This window comes from Chinchilla lanigera, unplaced genomic scaffold, assembly GCF_000276665.1.
Source record: "Chinchilla lanigera isolate Chin_1 unplaced genomic scaffold, ChiLan1.0 scaffold00083, whole genome shotgun sequence".
In the NCBI taxonomy this organism is placed as follows: domain Eukaryota; kingdom Metazoa; phylum Chordata; class Mammalia; order Rodentia; family Chinchillidae; genus Chinchilla; species Chinchilla lanigera.
In genome coordinates this window covers 3,770,620-3,795,999 of record NW_004955484.1, presented here as the reverse complement: position 1 = coordinate 3,795,999, position 25,380 = coordinate 3,770,620, and the positions used below count along the sequence as shown (strand labels likewise).

Below are 25,380 nucleotides of genomic sequence, written 5' to 3'. Positions count from 1 at the left end.
CTCAAAATTTAATTGCAAGGTCAGTTATTAGAAAGCTCTAAAGACTTTTATTGACGCATTTTTCACAATAGTCTTTCTTCAAACTAAAAAAGGGGAAAGATTCTGAGAGTGAGTTTTTAGAGAAGGCTTTTTGAACTTAAAGATGAATTAGTTTCTGACAGTGTTTAGTTATGACTCAGACTGATGAAAGATTTGTAACCACATGGATCTTTTAATTATTATTTTGTAAAGCAAACTGTCTACATTCCAGAGAGAGCTAAGCTGATCTGATGGACATCAGAACTAAAAGCAAAACTCTTTACCAAAGAATTCAAAGATCCTCAGAGATCTTGGCTAATTTAAAATCCATAATACTATTTTTGCACTCTGCATTACCCAGAGACTATAGGTCATGATATTCTTGATCAAAGGGTTAACATACTCTGAGATGTAACTCTTCTAGTACAAGGTGATAACCCCAGGTAGGAAATTTACTGTCTATAACTTCAGAGTTGTGGCAGTGATCTTTCTGTACAGGAAAGTTCAAGCCCACCTGAGGAATTTGCAGACAATTACAAGCACATATTCTGAACTACAGGATTTGGGTATCATCTATCTGCATCCTGGAAACCCCTGTCCCACCTGCACAGTTTTTCTAGATATGATAGCAGGATGTGAGGCAGGAACCAGCCACTGTCCAGTTACAAAGGAGAAGGCTTCCTATTGATTCTTCTTCAGAAACCATCTTATCTCTTCTTTGCTGGGATCTGTGGTATATTTTGGCAGATATCATCTTAGATTTGAGGGCATAGTTAGTATGCCAGAGACCATGGGAGTGGACAGAAGATCCCCATTGTAGGCAATGTTTGTTTTCTAAATATGAGTCTGAATTTTGTCTAAAATTGATTGTGTATACAGTATGTGTTTACTCGTCACCTATATTCTAAATTATTTCCATAAATGACTACAAAAGAGCCACATTTTGCAAGAGTTGCATAATGATCTGCCAACACAGTTCCCTTTGCTTTATGGATATTATTTTACTAGAAAAATTAGGAATCCATTATCTAAACTATACAATGGATTACCCAACAGTGTCTCCATTGTAATTTAATTTTTGATCTTACATGTTAATCAACTTAAAACTCTATTTAGATAGGAGTTGTTCTTGAGTAGAGAGGTCATATTCCAAATGATGTGCTATCTTTTTAAAGAATTATAAATATTTTTGGTAGTAGATTTATGATCTTCAGTTGCTAATTTCTTCAAGAAATCTTAGGGGTGTTTTAGACCGGGTAAAAATATGCAAATTGAAAGAACACTGACTCTTCTGAGAATGTTGTTCTTCCAATCATTATGTAAGCACTGGGAGATGTATGAGTTGCCTCTGTGAATCCTTGAACAGTCTGCCAAGTCATGTTGTTAATTATTCCAAGAAAAGGCAAGTAAATATTGACCTTTCATCTAACAGATACTAAGTGAAGGGTGCACAGAGGTCTGTAACATAAAACACTTCCATTCACAATAGAACAGTACAACCAGGAATAACATTCGCATTAATTGTCATTCAATCTTTTACTAATATCCCATTCCCTTAGGCTTCTTGACAAGCAAGATGAAGTATATGGATAATAATATGAGGAACTGTTCTAGCTAGATTATAGATGGCTTTATTCTAATGAAAAACTTGTGGTTTCAGGGAAGCAGTCTGAGCAGTGGTTTTGGATACTTGTCTGACTCTATGGGATCTGCTTTTTGTAATATACTCTATTTTAGTAGAAAATTTAACCCATAAGTGATCAGATAAAATGGGATAAGGTATTTACAGTTTGAAGAGCCATTATCAGGCCAGTTCAGGAAAATGAGCTAGGGCAATTACATGATTGAGAAACTGACTTTTTAGCAGTTCTTTTGGAATATACAAGCATAACCCTTCAAGAGAAGGTCCTTCAAGAGACCAACTGTATATTATCACAGCAGGATTCAAGGTAGAAGGCAGGACTTGCATCCAGTAGAAAGAAGCACTTGTGTTATCTTACGGTTATAGATATTTTTGTTCTGAAAATAGCTGCAGATACAGCGAGGGAATCCAAAATTGGACCCCAGTATATTTCTTTCCTGGCAAGGAAGATCCACATCTCTTAAGAAAGAAGCAGAAGCCTCTCCAAACTGAACATAAGAAAGCTGGCTATAACATGACAAAGCAGCTTTGTCTGAGGGAGGTAGAAAGTCGGTGTTGGTATCTGACTGGCTCCAAAGCAGTTCATTGAGTTAAAGACTGTGTCATCAACTCTGAGCTCATGAGTCTCAGGTCCGGAACTCATTTTACCTTGTCTTAATACTTTCTGGGTCACACCACAGCAAAACCATACTGGCTTCTCCTTTGCCACACTGGCAAATAAAAATAGCAAGCGAGAGATGGGCAGCATGGCACACACCTATAATCCCAGCACTCTGGGAGGCTGAAGCAGGAGAATCGCCAAGATTGAGCCTAGCTTGAATAACTTAGTGACATAGTGAGACCCTGTCTCAAAAAATAAAAGGCTTGGGATGTAGTTCAGTACAAAGGCCCTGGGAGGGTCAGTTCCCAGCACTGAAAATAAAGGCCAAACATGATTCTGTGTAAAAAAAAAATTCTGTACTTTATTTTTAAAATATATGCAAAATACACTTCTTCAAGACAACTTAATAAATAATAAAGACTGCTTCTTTGGAGAGACTTAGGTAGCAATCAAAGGGATTGTCTTATACCTACTGTCTATCCTGGCACATGGTAAATGCATTATAGATATTCACTGAACGGATGCATGAAATGAACTTACTGTTTATGTGCTTGAAAACAATAGTGAAGGCAATTTGGAGTTAGGTAGTGATGAGCTGTATCAAACGTTAACAAGGTTAGACAGTTGTTAAGGAGGTTGATGGCCAAGGGAGCCTACTGTGGGGGGGGACCTTTATTTCTCAGCTCGTTTTGTTTTCCAGGATTTCCTCACACCTTGATGTGCTCGCTCAATAATACATCTTTGGTCCCCATGACCTTCAAACTGCGCATCCCTAGGGACGGGCTTGGCCAGAATAGCATCCCAGGTTGTGAGCAGGCTTCAAGCAGCAAAAGACTGTCTGGGACCAGTGAAGAAATACACACAGTGAAACCAAAAGAGTTCACTATCACGCCCAGCTGCGGCACCATCCGCTCCCAGGGATTTGCTGCTATCAAGGTAAAGCGCAGTACACAGCCTTCCAGCACATGCAGCCCCGCAGCCACACTTCAAGCAGACCTCCCCTGGGATTCTCTCCCTCTGCCCAGTGGCAGCAGAAGGGGTTCTTGTCAACTCACACAGGGAAGTAGCTCTGTGGGAAATACCTCTGGCAACAAAGGAAACCAGACACAGATACATTCCGTGAAAAGAAACTGACACAGGTCCCAGTGGATTTCCATTAATCCAGATGCATCGCCTTCGCTAGAACAGTGGCTCCTAGCTCGTATCTAGTGAAATCACTGCTCTGTACAGGTAGTCCACACATCAGTACCAATAGAAAACAGTAGAAGAACTCACTGCTAATTAGATTCTTCTCTCCTTCAGACCTGGATCCTTTATAATCAATAAACAGCCAGATTTATGCCAAAGATGACAGCCAGCTTTTTCAGACTTGCAGTACAAATCTGGGCTTCACGGATGTGGATTCAGTGTTTCTGTCAGTGTTCTGTATTCAGGCCCAGAGGAACAGCAGTGAGGAGGCCGCCCGCCCACCCCACCCCTGCTCCTGTGCTTGGTCTGACATCGGGACAGTCCAGGGCCTTGGTCATGGCCTCCTGATGCCACCAGCTAACTGAAAAGGGTTTTAGCTATCTTCCCTCCCTTCTGCTTCTCCACACAGTGAGGTCTAGCAACACGCAAGGTTAATACACTGAAATGATTTTACGCTTTCTGGGAAAGAGAAAAAGTAAGGCTTCACAGGTAAGGTTGGGAATTTTCTCTTTAGTCACTACCATCAAATATTTAGTCTAGCTATCTTGTTATTCCCTGCATTTGCTTTAAATGTTTCTTACTATCCCACTTCCTATCTTGAATCTCTTCTGAGCATTTTCAGCTCCCCCATGGGTTCTCTACAAGTCCAATGAAGTTGGATGATATCATGTATCATTACTTCTCAGAATCGCTAACTGTATCTTTCCCGATGGAAAGTGCTGCTGCAATGGAATTTTTCTTCTGTTTACCTAATAATGCTCACCCATCGTGTTACCTGTCTTTGCTTTTGCTTCTCCCAGATAATGCAGGAAGATTGTAAAAGACATAGGACGGTATCTCTCTAGCAACCTTCTGCCAAAACTGCTTGACCTTCTTCCTTCTAACTGCAGCTCAGCTACATAAATAAAGAGTTACAGTCTTGCTAGGGTTCTCTGCTTTTTGCCAAATCCAACAAGGCGTCTTTCCAAGTCACTGACTTCACCTTCACTTTCTTTTCCTTTTATATTTGAAAAAGCTTTTTCCAAGCTTCAGATTTCCTTACTGGTGTGCGCTTCAGCCAGGTCTGTGTGGACTCAAATTTGCATCCAGTGATTCCCTCTGCAACCAAAAAAAAAATTTTTAATTAGTACTTGATACATAATTTATAGACAGAAAAACCTTAACCCATGCCAGAAGCTCTTTTTTTCTACTTACAAGTATCTCTTCCAGTGCAGATCATTTTAAAGCAATTAAAAGTTGTAACAAGGCTTTCAAAGCCTAAATATAAAGTTTCAAAGCAGAAAATAAAAACATTGGGTAAAATGTTTTGGTCCAATATTGTCCTCAATGGACCTTTCTTTGGAGCATCCTGTTTTCTACCCTAATAATGGGAGGCAAGATTTTGGTTTAAAAAAAAAAAAAGATTAATTTCTTATGCCATTTTCTGGACTACACAGGATTATTTTCATTTATTTTGATGTAAAAGAAATTTTATCCTAGTGTTTTTCAGTACACTGAATTTATATAGTTTGGATAGTCTAAAGGTATAAGAAACAATTTCAACTGCAGTAATTAAAGGTTTTTTATATATTGCTCATCCTTCATTGTCATCTCCCGCCACCGCCACCACTGCCACCTTGGGTGAGTATGTAGCTTCTTCAATGAAACCACCTCAGAAATGAGGAAATCTGTTGTACAAAAAGCCGGTTGGTTTCTAACCTGGCCTTTGAAGCCATTCAGCATGCCCTGACCCTATAGTGTAACTTGTTGAACTAAAACATGTAAAATGTCATACATAGATAAAGTACTCTCTCCTCTGCCTAGAGAGAGGGATGACCTTTTAGAATAGCATTTCTCACCTTTTCTTTTCCAGGTGACTTTATGCTCCAACACTGTGCAGAAATATGAACTGGCGCTGGTTGTGGACGTGGAGGGTGTTGGAGAAGAGGTGCTAGCTCTCTTAATCACAGCCAGGTACCACTCACCTGCTTCTTCTCTTCCAAGGTCCCCCTGAGCCCAGGACTGGGCTGTCAACCAGTGAACACTGGATTTATTCTGCCTTCCTGGGAAAGGAAACAGAATCTTATATTCAAAAGCACAAAGCTTTAGGAATAACAGAAGTTTGCAAAGCACCTTTAGTGCAGATACAAAGAGTTGTGTGTTTTGCAGTAAAAACTGCTCTCTGATGGGTCTGACTTTCAAAGTCTGACACACAAAAAAAGATGTTAGCAGGAAGAAGTGATGAGTTGCTGGAGTTTTATTTTCATCCTTCAATGTAGAGGTGCAGAGTCATGCAGTAGGAAGTCACTGCCCTCGGTCCTACTGTGGAAGAGTCATGTACCCAACATGTCCCTGCTCCAGGACACTGTCACTGTGACTTGAATTACAGGCTGTGAATTCCCTCCTAAGTGAGGCTTATCTCCTACAATGTCAATGCCTCAAAACGATCACCAACTGCTCTATTTTAGGGGCACAGCAAGGGGCTCTGGAGTCAGAATAAAATCCTGCCTCTGCCATTGGTTGACTAGTTCTCCCTGGCCAGTTACCACCTTCCTGGGGATAGTGGCAATGAGAGGGATGATGCCATCTACCGACAATGGTGTGACCCTAACTCAAATCATAGGTCCATTCTCCCCAAAGCAAACAGTGTCCAGAACTGGGACTTTAAAGTGTGTGAATGAAAATACTGGGTATAGGAAAGAGATAAAACAACATAGTCAAACTAATCATGCTCATCCATCGGTCTTTAGAATTTAAGTCACTCGTGAGTCTTAGAAAGATATACACCTTCAAGAGGGTGCAGATGGGATGGTCAGTGGGGAAAAAATAACTGGTGTCATTCCATATGTCGTGGGCGTAGCTGACCACAAATAACAACCCTGGAGAACCCCCTGTTTTGCCTCAATCTACTTAATATGCCTTCAAAACATAAATGATTTTTGTGATTAAAATCAGCAAAACTCTAACCTCAGACTTTCTAGCCCAAGTTTGCCTTGCAGACTGGTCTCTCGTGTCTTTTCTGTGCATCCTTATTCTGATATTTTTCAGCCCCTTTGCCCTGCAGCTATCAACAAGAAATACTGAATTTAAAAAACAAGGACTAAAGAAGCTTTGAATTTCCTCCTAATGCAAGCTGTGCAGCCCCAGTGAAAGATCAGAAACCCTTTCAGCCCCCGTGTTTCGGGCCGCAAAGGATTAAAAGTCATTGGGTCAACTGACAGCTTTCATTCTAGCTAAAAATGAACATCATCTCATGCTCAGTCACACTCTTTGGGCTTAAAGAGCAGCCCTTTCATGTCCATACCTTCAGTGTAACCTGCAGGAGGTGCTCACTCTCGACAGAAGTGTTGCTTTTGCAACTCGCACCCTGAAGGGACTCTGTCAGGAAGCCAGCAGTGACACCTCGCCATGCCCTCACCGCAGGTCGCCTCCTCTCACTGAGTACTTACGCAGCGCTAGGCTGTGCCCTCCACTCACGTTTTCTCCTGGATTCCCTATGACACCTTCAGAAGCATTGGCAATGCCAATGTCAATGCCTAAAAGGACCTCCATTGTACCTGTGAGGGAGTGGAGACTCCCTGAGACAAAGCAGCTGGCTCAAATTAACACAGGTGACACTTAGTAAAGTCGGGATTGAACCTGGGTCTGTCTAATTCAAAAGCCAGTGATCTCCGTGATTACACTCTATGTCGCAGCAGTGACATAGGGCAGGTTAGACACTGGGAGCTACAGACACAAAATCAAACCCAGGTCACCTAATAACAGACCAACTGCAAACACAGGGCTTCAACTCCCCTCTCCAGTCCACACAACTCTCCCTCCCTCTCCCCAGCCCCTCCATATCAGAAACACTGTCACGGTGCCAGCTCTGGGCCAAGCAGCTGCCAGAGCCTACTCATCCAGGACAGCTGGTCTGCACAGAAATTAGAATTATTACCATTATTTAGATGATGTGAGCTGTTGCTAGTCCTGGGGGACTTTCTGACTCGTCCAAAGTGTCACAGCTAGTTAGGACCCCATGCTGGTGGCGTTGGCCCTATATGACATGGAAACAGACCCACTCTCCAAAGGATCTTGCACCATGGGGCCCTTTGTGGAAAAAAAGGCAGAGTTGAAAAACAATGGAGATGTTAGTCATTGCCCACAAAAGACAGCTGTTTAAAGAGTTCTGCTTCTAGTCCTTTTTTGATTAAAAAGTGTTTGTCTGAGGGCTAAGAGAGAAGGATGACAGGAGAGAAGATCTGAAAATGATTAATGTAGTTATTAGAAAAAAACTGCTCTGTGACAGTGACAAATGTATTTAAGACTGTGCATTCTCTATATGTAAACAATCTCTCTATTTTGAATTATTTAATGGGCTCCTTTGAGCAGGTGCGTTGTACCCGCCATTCAACTAGTTAAGACAGAGGTGGACTTTGGGCTCTGCTTCCTGAAACACCCCTATGAGAAAACTATCCAGCTTGTCAATCATGACACCCTCCCAGGATGCTATGAGGTCCTGCCTCCGGTGAGTTACTTTGTCCTTCTTCAGTGTTGGGTTTTCTTCCATTGGAGGCCCTTGATGAGAAGGAGACATCCTTGTGAAGATTCTAAACACATGGCCTTATGTAATTCTGATTCTGAACCCTCCAGTAAGCTGGGGATAAGGTTATAAAGCCACAGCTGGATTGCCATCTGCATGAGTGAACAGCTGCAGGTATAAACAGTTGTTCATTTCCCAGGGAAATTGCCCTTGATAAAGAAGACAAAGTGTCAATTAAGCCAACATACAGGCGTGCACCTGCAAATAATTGCCTGGGAATTAACCAAGTCTGGGAAATTAGCTATGAGTTTTAATTTTACCCATGGCTGTGATTTGATCAGCATTACCAATATTCAGCAGTGCAATATTTATAAATGGACTTTTTGGTCCAGAAGGCTAGAGACAATACAGGAAGAGAAAGGAGGGATTGTGTGTTAATGTCTTCATGAAATATGTCTCTCCACATGGTACTACACCTGGCTAGGTGGGAAAATAAGCAGTTCAAGTACACATAAAAGATTCAAAGATCTGTACAGTCTAGAGTAGTGGAAGGTCGCTAATGAAGGTACTAAGAATACATTTGAGTTTAAGTTTCCCATTGTACAAGTATAATACTCTCAAAAGCTCATGTGAAAAGTCAAATGGAGGGGTTATTTGGCTTCACATGCAATAGTTAAAAGAACAGTAAGGAGGTCACAAAACCAGTGCAGGTTTAGGCTGCATCAGAAAATTACGGCTGAAGGAAGGGATAGGAAGACATAGGTCAAAACACAGCCAGAATTTTATCTTCAAATCCTGTCATTGTACTTTTTAATGGGAACTTGAAAAGTGCATCGCATTGGTAGTAACAAAAATATGATTCGTGTCATCTGCAAATCCAAGTCACGAGAGGAGCCAAGTCAGGTGTTTAATCTGGAACAGAGGAGACTTAGGGTAGGAGAGCTACTTCTTATTGGTCAAAGAACTGTTCTGTACTAGAGGAAATTAGGGAAGTGAAGCAATTTCTGCACAGCAGGGCTGAAAGTAGGGCAGGACACTGGCTTTGGGAAGAAAATTTAAGGGGGAGACAGTTATCAAGATGTACTACTGTCGTGTCGTATTCTAAGAAATTAAAATTAATTTAACAACCCATAATGGGTAAAACATCAACACTTGGATAAAGATAAGGGTGGTATTGCTAGGCTTCTTTTTACTCAGTCTCCAGTGGGGCTTAGCACAGCACTCTGCACAGGGAGATGGAGGAGTGTGACTAGGACATGTGAGGCCTGACCAGGTGCAAAAGGAATAGGAGATTCTCCAGAACAGTAAGACCTGCACACTGTGTCTCCTGAGGAACTAAGAGCCTTAGAAGTATTTCTCAAGAGCTACTGAAACTTGGCTGAGCGTGGTGGCACATGCCTGTAATCCTAGTGCTCAAGAGGCTGAGGCAGGAGGATCTCTGTGAATTCAAGGCCAGCTTGAAACACATAATGAGCTCAAAATCAGCCTGAATTACATAATAGGATTCACTCCCCCCAGAAGAAAAAGAGTTACACAAAATTACTTGGTCATGGGATTTTTTTAACGATGGTTGCATAAAAGCTAGTAATGTGGGACAGAGCAGGATTGTGAGGACCACACGTGAGCGAACACTGGATGACGTACCTTCTTTCATTTATTCATTCGCTACTCATGTAAAAAATGCATATGAACTACATACTTTAGGCCAGAAAGTGGGTATGTAGAGAGGAGGCACTGGGCCATGCCCTAAGAAGATTCCAGTCCAGGAAGAAAGTGAGCATGCAGATGGTTACAGTGCCGTCCAGAGCGCTGTGGAGCAAAGGACTTCCCAGGTCCTCTCTCTCTGGGCCGGGACTTTAGAAGAGTGTGCCGGGCAAGTCACAGGGAACAGCATTCTAAGAAGAGGAACCACAAGCACACAGGGTTGGAGGTGGGACAGCATCATGGGCTCAGGATGTGCTGGTGGCCTGGCCTCTCTTAGTGGGGTACGGAGGGGCAAGGTGGTGGGGAGCAAACCACAAAGGTGTGGAGGGCCAGGTTAGGAACTTGGCGGTGGAGGGCGTCGTCCCAAACCCATCTGGGTTGTGTCAGCTCTGCACCTTGTTGTGCTGGGAAATATGGAGGCGGAGTCTTATATATACTTCCCCTCACCAGACCTCCTGTTTGGCTGAACTGAGGTGCTCGTGCCCACGCCTTGCCTGCTCAAGGAGACATTTCTAAAGAACCACCGTGGACTCAGGACAACACTTGTTTCAGAATAGTAGGCTATTTGTCCCACCCACACACGGCTCACTTACCCCTCTGGCTTCTCTCTCTCTAGGTGTGTGAGGACCCACTGGCTGTGCAGCTTTCCACTCCCTCACCCTCCGGGGTCATCCCCGCCGCCAGCACTGTGCACATACCCCTGGCCCTGGAGACCCAGGTCACCGGGGAGCACAGGGCCACAATTTACATCTCTGTCTTTGGAAGCCAGGACCCTCCTTTGGTGAGAGCTAGTTTTCAGAACCACAGTTGAAATTGCTATGCCTCTTATCAAGCCTTTTGAGCTCCTTCCTTTAAGGCACACACCAAATTTGCATTTTCCAGTTGTCTGTAGTTACGGAGTTTTACATTTTTACTCTGCAGTGGTAAAATACAAATATGGTGTTACTGAGGGAAGCTATTTGGGGAAACATCAGAAAATAGTCACGTTTTATAGCAGTTGTTCTTACGTCTAATTGGAGCATCAGAAGCACATGCACACAAATGTGCATGCACACGCACACACACACACACCCTTATATGGCCCTACGGGGGCCAGCACATCTGTGTGTTTACCAAGCCTCTCAGCTGTTCCCAGCATAAAGCTGGGTTTGGAGAGCACTAAGTTTATCACATGTAGGCTGTGAAATCAGTTTCATTCACTGCTCCCCCATTCTTTTCCCATTTTTCCCCCCATTTTGACCACAGTAACCATAGCCCAACCTACTGCAGCTGTTTAGAGAAATAGTTTCTCTGCAGGTTAGGAAAAGAGAGAGCATGGAAAGCTTTCTGCTGCTCAAGCTGAATTGAAGGGTAAGTCTTGAATCTTCAAAGAAGGTACCCAACAGGCTATATGTTCCTAGATGTGTGGTTTACTCGAGAAATGGGTGATATCAACTCACATTTGTTTGAAATGATTCTGATTGCTTAGGGGGCACTATGGTTTTGATTTTATCTCTTCCATATAAGTTGCTATAGAAACTGACTTACAAAGCAGCATCACAAAGCAAAACAACCCCAAAACATACCACCAAGTCCAGAGCCTCTGCTGGGCTCCCTGTGACACCCCTGCCCCTGCACAGAAGCAGCTTATGAGAGGGTGACCAGGGCTTTCTGAAAGAAAAGGCCCACCCTCTCAGGCAGTCGAGCACAAAGTGGCTCTGTGCAGTTTTCCTGCCTTGTCACACCACTACTAAAGTGACAGAACTGAGACTCAAACCCAGCCACATCTAACTGTGAAGCACCTGCCCCTAAGTGCTCTTGAGGCTGAACTATTACATGGGAGACAGGAGCTCAAGACTGATTTTTCTTCAGTGCGCAGTGCTGAGCTGACCCAGGGAAGCTGAGCACCCTAGGAGAGGAATTCCGGGCTGTAGTCACAGGTTTGACCCTGCACGGCCACTGCTGTGTCTCTCTAACCATGGAGCACCAGTGCGAGGGGATGTCAGTTCCCAGTAGCACCTTTTGCTGCCCTGCTTTCTGTTAAAGGGACGGCTAACACTTCTGTTTTCATTGATTTTTAAAAGCCAGCTCTTTTCAACAGGTCCTGTTCTTTCTCTTGCACAAAATACAGGTCTGTCACATAAAGATCACTGGACAAGGCCCAGTTATCTACGTGCACCCCACTCAAGTTGACTTTGGCAACATCTATGTCCTACAGGACTCTTCCAGGGTTCTCAACCTATCTAACCAGTCCTGCATTCCCGCACTTTTTCGGGCACACATGGTGAGTAAGTTATGGACCATCCTCCCTTGATGGAAACAAGATTCGCATAGTTAAACTGTTAAACTCCATCAACTCCACCCCCAGTTCCTCTTTCTTATAATCTTTCTGTTGATAAAGAGATAAAATATGTATGTTTTTTGGTAAACAAACATATTTCACATAATCCCACTCCAGGAAGATGTTTCAAGGGAGACTAGACGCTGAAAAAACTTTTTTTTTTTTTACATCTGTCTCTTAACTGGAAGCACTTCCTTTACACTGAATCTTTTAGTCTACAAATTTGTTAGTATGTTTATGCTATTTTTATTCTCACTTCCTTCTGAGAGGATTTTAAGGTAGTTCGAGAAAACGTATGCAAAGCAATCAAGTAGGAGTTGCTAAAAATGGAAATTAAAGAAAACAGCAAGGCAGAGATATATACAAAGATAGATATATTTTTTAAATGAGTCAGTTTAATGTCTGTTTCATAGTCTGCTGGCCTCCTGTAAGCTAATTCTTATTTTATTTTTAAATATTATTTATTTATATATTTTTGCAGAAAAACAGAGATGCTAGAATGGGATGGGTGGTTTTTTCGTTTTTTGGTTTCTTTTTTTTTTTTTTTCTTGTAGAATTTCTGACCTAGTAATTGGAAGTATCTTTAGTCTTAGAAATAATTCTTTAAATTTAAATGTCACTCCTGTAGTCCTCCTATTCCCAAATTATTGGCATTTGAATTCATGAGAGCTGACATTTTGCATTTATCAAATATGTCTAATTTGATTTCTTTTGAGGGGGAAGTACCAGGAATCAAACTCACGACCTTGCGTTTGCCAGGCAGGTGCTGTGCCACTGAGTTATATCCCCAGCCCTGTCAAATGTTTCTAAAGGCTCAGCTATTACTAATTCTGTAAAAGTTACTGTCAGAAGGGATAAGATTATGCTGACTGGTGACAGCTCAGGAGGCACTGGTCCCAATTAGCAACTATTTATTATCGTCAGTTATTTTACTGTCCTTTTTCCTCACTGTTTATATAGGAATCCATTCTCACACACAGTCACCGTTCTTTCCCACAGAAACTACTCGCACAGCTCCTGTCTTGCCCCACCCAGCATCTGTGGTTCTTGTGTAAAGAATACTGTTTAACGGCACTTAGAGAAAAGGCTCACAGAGAGGACACTCCTACTAGTCTTTACCCAGGTAGTCGACAGATGCATTTGGTAGAAATCAGAAGGCACAGCTCGGGAGCTGTTGCTTCCTGGCCTGGTGCAGAGTTTCCTGCAGAAGAGGAAAAGCATTAATGTCCTTCCAGACCCATTAGGATGGGCGCCACAGAGACTGTGGGCGGGTACTCTGAGACATCTTACATGCACACACAGCACCCTTCCCTGTCATTGTGAAGTATCTCCAGATTTCAGCTGTTTTAGTAACTTTTGGTGCATTTCAAAAACCAACAAGCTTATCAAGGATCTCTCTATCTCTCTGTCTCTCTGTCTCTCTCTCTCTCTCTTTCTTTCTCTCTCTCTCTCTCTCTCCTTCTTTCTCATTCTCTCTCTGTCTCTCTCAGTCTCTCTTTCTGCCTCTCTCTTTCTCTCTGTCTCTCTGTCTGTGTCTCTCTCTCCAGTATACTATATATATTGAATGACCCAGTTGGCTTGTTAAAATGAGACCTTTTGTTTTCCACAAAGATTTCATGATTCCATCTTTCATTTCCTTAATGTTTCCTTAAATCAGTCAGCTCCAGTTCCAAAGAGCCAAATGTGATATAAATGATCTACTGTAGGATGTGTTTTTCCCTCCATCTGCTCTTGGAAAACCAGCATTTATTGAGTTATAGCACAAAAGTAGTTTCAACTGTAGTTCATGTGGGTGAAAATTAAACTCCTTTCATATTTCAGCTGGGATTTTTGTTGTATTTCCTAGAAAATATGTATTAACATTATCGAAATTGAACTATGCTAACTTAGAAGCAAACTGGGGTGGAAAGAAACTAAAATATCATTTATCAAATTTCAGTGCAATGTGCTGTATCACACCTTCAAATTTATTCTTACAGAAATTATCAAGCATTAGGAAAGAGTCTCAAGTGATAGTTGCCTGTTCCCTAACTAAACCTACTGCAACTTCTGGTGCTACATCTTCTTTGCTTTTCTTGATGGCTGCCCTGCCAGGAGGGGTCATCCTCTGTCCTCTCTTGGCTGTCAGTGATGTCATCCGTCCCTGGACACGGCCCCCACTGTCAACCCTCTGTTGCACTCAACCTCAGCGTGCCAACCTCTGTGATTAAATTCATCATGGCCACCGCTGTGATTAAATTCTCCCTTAGCAAGAAGCATCTGTTTGATACCAGCTGGACAGTCCATCAGGAGATGGAAAGCTGAAAGCCAACTTCACAGTGATGTGGGGAAGCTCTGAAACACAGGGCCATTTTGAATTTCTCAGAAATAAATGTTATACCCCTGTAAATATTTTTTAACGGAGGCCTCTTCTTATAGTGTAAGTTAAAAAACAATGAAGAATATGTAGGAGAGATATATTAAAGCTTAGCTTATTCTGAGTGTAAAAGAAAACAATGATCAGCACAAAGAAGAACATCCTGGGACAGCAGGTTCTCCCTTGCTTTGGAGCACCTGGAATACCAGCCTGCCCTAAAGGTTCCCAGTGAGCTGAACTATTTGGAACAACAGAGAAGTCCTCTCTGGTTTGGAGGGATAAAAACTTTCTGAACATGATAATACAGCATGCAAAGGCTCTGCGGGTAGAGAGTGTGGGCTCTGTGTGTAACAGGGCTCCATCTAGAAGACAGACTTAATTTCCCTGAATCTGATGAGCAGCAGAAATGAGGGTGAGAAAGCAGCAGTATCATGGGACCCTGAGGTCCTCCGTGCTGGGCTGAAGGACAGATGCCTTCTCTTCATGGGACTCCCCAGGTGGGCACAGCAAATGAACTTGCTTGGCGGCATCTGGAATCTTTTTCCTTTTACCCTTGGCTCTAGATTAGCCTTGGCTACAGTTGAAACCTTGTGTTCAGATGCCAGTGACACCTTAGGAATCAACTGGCACTGAGACATCTTTGCAGTGGCAAGGAAAGACCATTGTGTTTGATATTTAAAATTCTTGGACCATGGACACAGGAGTTCTGATGTGTCATTCAAGCATGGTTTTTTTTTTAACATTTATTTTTCCTTTTCATTTACAATAGCCGTGCACAGTGACGTGATACAGGCAGACTACTGGGCATTCACAATGCCTTCACCCCACAGCCCGTGGGTGGTTTCCCCCCTTCCTTAGGGACCCCTTCTGTATATTTATTTGTTTACATATCAGTCCTTTATGTGACAACTGTTTCTGCACTGCATTCCCAGCACCTAGCAGCAGATTTAGGATGACAACATAACATTAAATTATGACGAACATTTATTCAGTTCTGTTTGCCACTTGTACTATGTTAGTACAATTCTGGGAGAAAAATTCTGTCATAATCCCTGTTTTAAGGAGGTAGAATTAGGTTAAGCACACCAGTTTGGCAGACCTGGTTCTGGTCCAGGGCTCTGCCCGCCCCTCACCCCATGATCCTTCCCTCATGTTTCTCTGCTGCTTGGCTTCATCTGGTCAGTAGCTGTGGAAATGGATTTGGAAATAGCAAAAGGATTTTGTTTTTTTTTTTTTCTTCATAAAAGACTCTTAAAGAAAAACATGCCTAGAAGATCAGGGTTTGCCAGAAGAGGAGAAGAATAAGCTAAGGAGCCTCTGAAACAGACAAAAGGCCTAGGATACACTGCATTTTACTCAGAGATGTACTGAGCTCTCTGTATGCAAATCATCTCCACTATGTCACTTTTCAACCAACCATGATTCCATTGCTTTTACACCTGAAATAAAGACATATACTCTTCCACTTTCTTTTCTATAGTTTGTAATGTGTAATAAAGCACTAAGTTCACCTATATAAATGTGTTTTAAAATTCTTCACTGTGGTAACTGTAGAAAGATTTAAAATTCAAAGTGATGCTCTTAGTTTAACAAATAAATAAAACCAGGATGAGACAGGCTGGCAAGCATTTCAAACTCAGTGAGATTTTTGGTGCTGGACTCCACCCATTCTTGGAAAAAGTTAAAATTGTGGTCATTGTCAAAGTCTCTTTTTAAATTGATCTGCAGGAAACTGTGGCTCTTCCTTATGCACTCCATCATCTTTGCACGCCTGCGCTTATCCTACAGGCCTAGAACTCAGACTTCTGGGGCATTTACTGCCCTAGAGGATTAGTGCTAGAGAGGGTTCTGAGGAACAAGCAATAATTCCCCAATCATTTTGACAGACGATCCCATTAAGACACTGCACCCCATTATCTGAGTATAAAGAGAAGAGAGAATGGCTGTTTCTCAGCCTTTGATGGGTAGATTAGCTCTGCCCTCAAACTTAACTGTTATGTCTATGGAAGGAAACAGTTCAAGGAAATTGTGAGGAAAAAAGGTATTAAAGAAATACGGAAAGAAATAGGTATGAATCAGAAACTAACCACAGTCGTTATACCTCCTTCTTCTCTTCTCGTTGTTTCTGATGGATTTTGAAAATGGTAGCTTTCTTTATTTATCTTTGACAGTTGGGTTGCTATAAACAGTACTGTAGTGAACAGATTGTCTCCCTGTGTATAGTGGCAACAGTTTGGAATATACAGAGAGTCGACAATACCTATGATGGTATTGTTGGGTCCTAAGATAAGAGACAGGTGTGTTTTCAATTTCATTAGATATTGCCGAATTACTCTGAAAGTGATTATATCAAGGTCACCTTCCAGGAGGATTTGTGCTGTTTCTCCAGTGGCTAAAACCTAGAATGTCAGACTCTTAAGTTCTGGCCAGTCTGAACATGAAATTGTATCTTCCTGTAGCTTTTATTTGTTTTTCCCTTATTACCGTTGAGGTTCAGAACTTTTCATTGGCTCATAAGATTATAATTTTCATGGTATTTTCTTCCATAATATCTCATTTAAAAGGAGGTTCTTTATGAAGTTGCTGTCCATTGTCATGCAATGTTATTTTTTTCATTTTTTTCCCTGTAAGTTTAGAATTTCTGCTCATGGGGAAGAGAATCAAACAAAATCTTAAGTTCTATGGGCACGTGGTTCATTAATAGATTTTGCTGAAGAAAGAATTGGTAGTAACGTGTAGTCCTCAATTGTGTATTTAAGAGTTCTTTTTTGTATTTTACTCTCTTCATTTTCTGTTACGTGTTTTTGATGTTCTTTTCCTATTAAAATATCAGAGATACGGAGATATTTTGCACTTTAGCCTTGATGAAAAGTATAAGATATGTTCAGTGCTTTCCTAATTCATTTCTTATTGGTGGTAGTCACATACATTTCAAGAATTATCATGGCACATGCAACTAACAATGAAGAAACAGTTTGCCTGTTTGAGAAGTACGCCTCACATTTAGAGCTTGATGCTCTGCTGATTTACACCGTGTAGAAGCAAGTTAATGGAGTTTGAGCCCTGGTTTGATATGTACTGAAAGCTAATTCTGTGGAAAAATGTCATCCAGTAGGATAAAGTCATTCTACTTTTAGTTTTATATTGAGAGACAGTGTTGAAGTTTTGGAAGCCAGAGGGTTTATGCTGACAGGTCAGAAATAAGATGGACTTGTGTATTATTTTTCATCCCTGTTGTGATTCTGCATATGTCTCCAAGTTTATATTACCACAGTATTTACACAAACATGTTTGCATTGAGAAATTGACCCCAAAGGGTTTTGATAGGAGGGAATTAGACCTCCCATATCATTATAAGTAAAGTCTGTCTCTTCATTGTAAATATTTACAATTGACAAATTGGGGTCAGCGTGATGTTTTAAATCTTAAGCCAAGTGTGAAAACTTAAAGGCTTCCATTTTCTACCATTTTAATTGAAAATATTTAAAATCTGTTTTTACAGGTTTTCTTTTTTGTTTGTTTGTTTTGGTAATTTGTGCCATGAAATTTGGAAACTACCAAAAATTAAGAGTACTTTTGTATTCAATTTCTTTTCTGGTAAAATGTTAAACTGCATAGGTTATTAATGCATGTCCATTGAATATAACCCTGGTTTTGTGGTAAACCTGCTTAGATTTTATTAGTGACATTAGATTAGTGATTGCATTATATAACTAAATTCCCATTGTGGTTATTAATTGAAATTTTGTCTTTAAGCAGAAAGTTATTTGTGAGTATGAGCTTCATACTTAGAGAATGTGTGTGTTTTTATCTGTCAGTATAGGAGGACATAAATTGTGTGCATCATTAGTGGGAAAAAAAAGAACTTTTCCCTGGGATATCATCTGCCATTTTCTCTTATCAATTATCTATTTGTGGATAGATATTCTCTATGTACCATGGATACTAATCTATTTTTATAGTGGGGCTTTGGATTTCTTAAAGATGTTTTTAATTTTGATGTCAACTTTGTAAATCTTTTCTTTCCTTGTGCCTGCTCTATATAAGGTTTAAGACATCTATCCCTTTTCTATTTCAACAGTTTAGAGTCTAGACTCTTGTTTCTCATGTGTCTTTAATTGGCTAAGTTTATTTTTTACATATACTACAAGAAATATCTATTTTTTCCACAGAGAAGAAAGTCAGTTCTATCAACAGTGACTACATAATGCTTCCTTTTTGCACTGGTTTTTAATACTTCCTCTGTAACACCCCAGATCCAAGATAGTATGCATTTTTGAGCTTTCTGTTTATTCTACTTATCTACCTAGATAGTATGCATTTTTGAGCTTTCTGTTTATTCTACTTATCTACCTTAGTGTCACTACTCTCAACCTGAAATGCTCAGTTTAATGATAATAATAATAACTGATACATTATGTACTGGGCATTATTCTAAGTCCTTTTCTGTGCTGTTTTATGTAATCCTCAACAACTGAGTTAGGTGTGTTATATTTTTATCTCTACTTTACTGATGAGGAAAATGAGGTACAGAGATGATGAATAAGTAGCCTAAATTTACATAGTTAGAAAACAAACACTGGAACTGTGCTGTGAATATCTATTAGGATTTCTTTCAGATCCTACAATAAAGTCTTGTAATTTTCTTCATAAAGGCCTAACACATCCATTGTCATCTCTCCCAAGTTCTTTGTTGTGAATAATACCCTTTTTGCTTTGTTTCCTACCTAAATGTTAATAATGCATTAGGACACTATTGAATTCCTTTCTTTCAGTTTTCAGTCTTGTTACACATTTCTTAATTAGTTCTAACTGTTTGTAGAATCTCAGCTGCAAGTGTCTTTTCCAGTCCTTATACCTTGCTGCTTTTTCTTGATTCATGTTTGGTAGGATGTTTAATGCAATGTTGAGTTATAGAGGTTAGAGCAGACGTCTATGGCATACCACCCTGAACGCGCCCAATCTTGGAAGCTAAGCAGGGCCAGGCCTGGTTAATACTTGGATAGAAGTTAGAGCAGACATCTCTGTTTTATTCCATACTTTAATGAAAAAGCTTCAAATGTTTCACCTTAAGTATATCTCTTACAGGGTTTTAGTAGCTATGTATGTCACATTAAGAAAGTTCTCATCCACTCCTATTCTTTTACATGAATATATGCTAAAATATACTACATTTTCTATATCCATTCAGGTGATTATCTAAGTTTTCCTTTAATCTATTAATATGGTAAATTAAATTAATACATTTTCTGACTCTGAATCACTTGCATCCTGGGGTTGAATCCAACCAGATACAATATGTTATTGCTTGAGTTTATTGCTGATATGATTGCTGTCATACTATTTAGGGCTTTGCATCTTGTGTTTTGTAATTTTATGACATTGCACTTTTTTATTCTGATATAGAGTATTCTTAATATGAAAGTTGCCATCACCTTTTTTTCTAATGTTTGAGAAAGATTTTTATGTAACCTTAATATAAATTAGAATTCATTCCTTGATCATAAAATCATTTAATCACAGGATTATCATGTGTTTATTGATCGTGGGAGAAATTAATAAGAAAAGTTTAACTAGGGCATCTTCAGGAACCCCAGGAAGCCACCCCTGCACCTCCCTGACCAGCATGCAAGGCAGGCAGAGATCTGGTCAACTTCTGGAGCCTTGGTGGCCACTCCCCACACCACTAGCATGCCTGAGGGTGCTGGGATTAACCCAGATATCTTCAGGAACCCCAGTGAGCTGTCCCTGCACCTCCTTGACCAATGTGCCAGGCGGGTAGAGCTCCAGACACCTTCTGGGGCCACAGTGGCCATTCCCAGTACCACTCTCACTCTCATGGGAACCAAGCTGAAACCCTGACAGAGTCAGCAGCCTCAGGGATTCCATCCTTAATCTTCCCCTGTTGGTGTGGTAACCTGGCTAGGTCCTGAGCAATATCTGAAGCCTTGGAGACCATGACCTGCACCCCTCTAACCTTGTGGAAGCTGGCTGAACCCCAGACAGCTTCAGGAACTCAATGAGTCTCCCCTGCCCCTCCCACACCAGCCTGGGAGCCAACAGAACAGAGAAAGTTTTGGGAGCATCTGGGACCCCACCTTGCCACTACTTGCTAGCATAAGAGCCATCCTGAGCACTGGGAAACTTTGAATCCTGTCCCCGCCTCTCTCACACCATCATGGGAATGAGGCTGAGCTGCAGGGAACCTCTGGATTTTCAAAAATGACAAAATGAAGGGGAAAAATGCATTCTCAGACCTCTTCCCCCAACCAAAGCAAGTCCAGGAGACATCAACACAGAAGAGCTTGGAAGTCATACAACTGAAATTTCTGAAAAGATAGCAACTGACGTAAAGAAGCAACTCCATCAGGCCATAGAAGACATGAGATCAGAAATAACCTCTCAGGTAAAAAAATAAATGACAACAATAATAAAATAATTGCTCAGCACATCCCAAGAAGACATTGATAAGAAAATAGAAGAGCATAGAAAATTCATGGAAACCTTCAGCGAACAATATAGAAAAGAACTAGAATGCATGAAACAGATTCAAACAGATACCCAGGAAATTAAAAATTCCATCAAAAGCTGGCAAAACTACCTGAACAAAGCTGGCTTTAGACCTTGAACAGCAATGCCACTAATGAACATGAAGGAAGGATCTCTTAAAAATAGCAAGAAACCAGAAAATAACAATTCAACAACTACAAGATGAAGGAAAGAAAAACAATGTAAGATTAATAGGTGTCAGTGAAATAGCAGGGGTCAACACAAATGACATAAAAATGCTATTTGGAGAAATATTAGCAGAAAATTTCCCAGGCATGGAAAAGAATCAGACATCCAGATAAGAGAAGCATATAGAACTCCAATTAAGCATAACCAAAATAAATCTACACCCAGACAAATAGTGATCAAGATCCCAGAAACTCAACAACAGATCAGAATATGAGAGGCTGTTAGAGAAAAGAAGCCAATCACCTATAAAGTAAAGTCCATCCAAATCACACAGATTTCTCAACACAAACCATCAAGTCATGAAGAGCTTGGAGTGAAATATTTCAGGTACTGAAAGAAAACAACTTCCAACCAAGATTGATGTACCCTGCAAAACTATCCTTCAAATTTAATGGAGAAATAAAATATTTCCACAATAAAGAACAACTGAAGAAATTCATGATCACCAAACCAATCCACTAGAGAGTACTTAAAGATATTCTAGAAAGAGATTTTTAAAAAGACCACAACTTCAAGAACAACAGAAATGAACCACCAAGCAAAGAAAGCAATTAAACAGAGGGAAAAAGGAGGAACCACCAGCAGGAAAATAACATGACAAAAATAAGCCAATACATATCAGTTATAACCATCAAGGTAAATGGTCTCAATGGACCAATCAAAAGAAGCAGATTGGCAGAGTGGATGAAGAAACAAAATCCAACTATACGCTGTATACAAGAAACACATTTAACTAAAAATTAAAGGATGGAAAACAATATTCCATGCGACAGGAACCTAGAAAAAAAGTGGGTGTAGCTATTCTATTTGCAGACAATGTGAACTTCAAACCAAGCACAATCAAAACAGATAAAGAAAGTCACTACATACTTGTGAGGGGAAAACTTCAAGAGGAAGACATAACAGTCACAAACATGCACCAAATACAGGAGCACCCAACTACATAAGACAAATGTTAACAGCCATGAAAAGTGAAATAAGCAGCAACACAATCATAACAGGGGACTTTAACACACCATTGTCACAAAGAGATAGAGCAATTAGACAAAAAAAATTCAGCAAAGAAATAACATAACTTAACCAAACTTGTGAACCAGTGGAGTAGACCTTTACAGTGTTCCATCCAGAAGCATCAGAATACACATTTTTCTCAGCTGCACATGGGATGCTCTCTAAAATAGACCATATGCTAGCACATAGAATATGCTTAAGTAAATGCAAAAGAATTGAAATTATCCCATGCACACTATCAGACCATAGTGCAATGAAACTAGAAATTAATGACAAAAGAAATCACAAAAGCTCCATAAACATGTGGAAATTAAATAACACCCTCCTGAACAACTAGTGAGTCACAGATGAAATCAAAGTAGAAATTAAACACTATTTACAATCAAACAAAAATGTAGGTACAACTTATAGAAATCTGTGGGATGCAATGAAAGCAGTCCTCAGAGTTGGTTCTTTGAAAGAATAAATAAAATAGATAAACCCTTAGCCAACCTTATCAAAAAAAGGAAAGAAAAAACTGAAATACATGCATTAAGGAATGAAAGGGGTGAAATCACTACAGATCCTGAAGAAATTCAGAAGATAATCAATACCTACTGTGAAAGTCTTTACTCACATAGGATGGAAAACACAGAGGAAAGGACGGATTTCTAGGTACATATGAATTACCAAAACCGAATGAAAATGGTATAAAATCCTGAATAACTCAATGTTAGCTAGCAAAATTGAGAATGTAATAAAAAAACTTGCCAATGAAGAAAAGTCCAGGTCCTGATGGATTCAAAGCTGAATTCTACAAGAAATTTAGAGAAAATTTAATACCAATTCTTCTCAAACTCTTTAAAGAAATTGAAAGGGAAGGAATGCCCCCCAGCTCATTCCTGGAGGCAAGTTTTATCCTGATACCAAAACCAGAGAAAAACCCAACCAAAAAAGAGAACTACCAGTCAATACCCTAATGAATATAGACAAAAAAAATTCTCAATAAAACACTAGCAAACAGAATACAACAAATCATCAAGAAGATTATACACCATGACCAACTGGGATTTATACCACAAATGCAGAGATGGTTCAAGATACATAAATCAATTAATGTACTATACCATGTCAATAGAACCAAAGACAAAAATCACATGATCATCTCCATCAGTGCTGAAAAAGCCTTTGATAAAGTCTAACACTCATTCATGATAAAAGCCCTACAGAAAATAGGAATCAATGTCTATACCTCAATCTGATCAAAGCCGTCTATGATAAGCTAATGGCTAACATCATACTAAGTGGTAAAAAATTAAAAGCTTTCAATTTAAAATCAGGAATAAGACAAGGATGTCCACTGTCACCACGCTTATTCAATATAGTTCTGGGAATATTAGCTACAGCAATTAGACGAGAGAGAGAAATAATAAGGATAGGAAAGGAAGAAGTAAAATTATCATTATTCGCAGATGACATGACACTATACACAGAAGACCCCAAAAACTCCACCAAAAGGCTTATGGATTTAATAACCAAATTCAGTAGCATAGCTGGATACAGAGTTAACACTCAAAAATCAATAGCATTCCTGTACACAAGCAACAAACAGACTGAGAGAGAAAGTAGGAAGCCACACCTTTCACAATAGCATCTAAAAAGATGAAATACTTAGGAATTAATCTAACAAAAGAAGTAAAAGGTCTTACAGTGAAAATTATAGTACTCTGAAAGAAGAGATCAAAGAGGATATCAGAAAATAGAAAGATATTCCTTGCTCATGGATAGGAAGAACCAACATTGTGAAAATGTCCATACTCCCAAAATTGTTGTACAGATTCAATGCAATCCCAATTGAAATACCATTAGCATGCCTCACAGATCTAGAGAAAACATTCCTAAAATTCATCTGGAACCAGAAGAGGCCTGGAATAGCAAAAAGCAATGCTAGGAAACAAAGGAAAAATAGGAGGCATCACAACTCCTGACTTGAAATTATATTACAAAGCTACTGTGATAAAATCAGCATGGTGCTAGCAAAAAACAGACCTGAAGATCAGTGGAATAGATTGGAAGATGCAGACACAACTACAAACACACTCAGCTACCTTATCTTTGACAAAGGGGCCAAATATGTTCACTGGAAGAAAGACAGTCTCTTTAATAAATGGTGTTGGAAAAATTGGCTTTCCACATGCCAAAGACTAAAACTAGACCCATGTCTGTCACCAGGTACTAAACTAAAGTCAAAATGGATCAAAGATCTAAATATTAAAACAGAAACACTAAATCTATTGGAAGAGAAAATAGGTAAAAATCTTGATGATTTAGGGATAGGCAGAGATTTCGTGAACAAAAACCAAACTACATGGGAAATACTTCAAAGAATCAACAACTGGGATCTCATCTTATTGAAAAGTTTTTGCACATCAAAAGAAATTGCAAATAGAGTAAAAAGAAAACCCACAAATTGAGATAAAAATAAATTAGCCAACTGCCCCTCAGACAAACGACTTCTATCTAGAACATATAAAGAATTTTTAAAAATCAGGCCCCTAAAATTCAAAGACTCAATACAAAAATGGGCATCTGAGATGATGCCCAAGTATTTCTCAGATGAAGAAATACTAATGGCAAATAAATACATGTAAAACTGTTCAACATCAGTAGTCAATCAAGAAATGCAAATTAAAACAACACTAAGATGGCATCTCGCCCAAGAAACAATGGCTATCATCAAGAAATCAACCAATAACAAATGCTGGAGAGGCTGTGGAGAAAAAAGAACCTTACTCGACTGTTAGTGGAAGTGTAGATTGGTGAAACCATTGTGGAAATCAATTTGGAGATTCCTCACAAAGCTAGAATTGGCACTTAACCTAGCTCTTCCCCTTTTGGGTATTTTCCCAGAAAAATTAAAAACATCATACCACAGTGATACATGTGCACCCATGTTTACAGCAGCACAATTCGTTATAGCTAAATCTTGGAAACAACCCAGATGCCCATCCACTGAGGAATGGTTAAAAAAGCTGTGGTATTTTTATACAATGGAGTATTACTCAGGTATTAAAAAAGATAAACTCAAGGCTTTCATAGGTAAATGGATGCAACTAGAGACCATACTCATAAGTGAAATAAATCGGACCCACATGTGTAAACATAATATTGTCTCCTTCATGTAGGAACCTGAAAGAGTAAGTGAAACTCAAAATGTACTATAGATGATAGGAAAGGGAAAGAAATTGCTCAAAGTAAGGAATGACTGGGATAAGAGAAAGAAGAAAAAAGAAAGAAGGAATGCAAGAAAGAAAGAAAGAAA

At 39.9% G+C, this 25,380-nt stretch overlaps 1 protein-coding gene across 4 annotated transcripts in view; it reads left to right on the top strand.

The window, feature by feature from the left end:
• Hydin (HYDIN, axonemal central pair apparatus protein) overlaps positions 1-25,380 on the top strand; it is a 380,912-nt gene that overhangs the window by 152,808 nt on the left and 202,724 nt on the right. For all 4 annotated transcript variants that reach the window (XM_013503972.1, XM_013503969.1, XM_013503970.1 and 1 more), the window contains exons 14-18: positions 2,962-3,197; positions 5,302-5,402; positions 7,800-7,935; positions 10,271-10,435; positions 11,765-11,917. In XM_013503972.1, the coding sequence (XP_013359426.1) occupies positions 2,962-3,197; positions 5,302-5,402; positions 7,800-7,935; positions 10,271-10,435; positions 11,765-11,917 (791 nt within the window). The remainder of the gene's footprint in view (positions 1-2,961; positions 3,198-5,301; positions 5,403-7,799; positions 7,936-10,270; positions 10,436-11,764; positions 11,918-25,380) is intronic.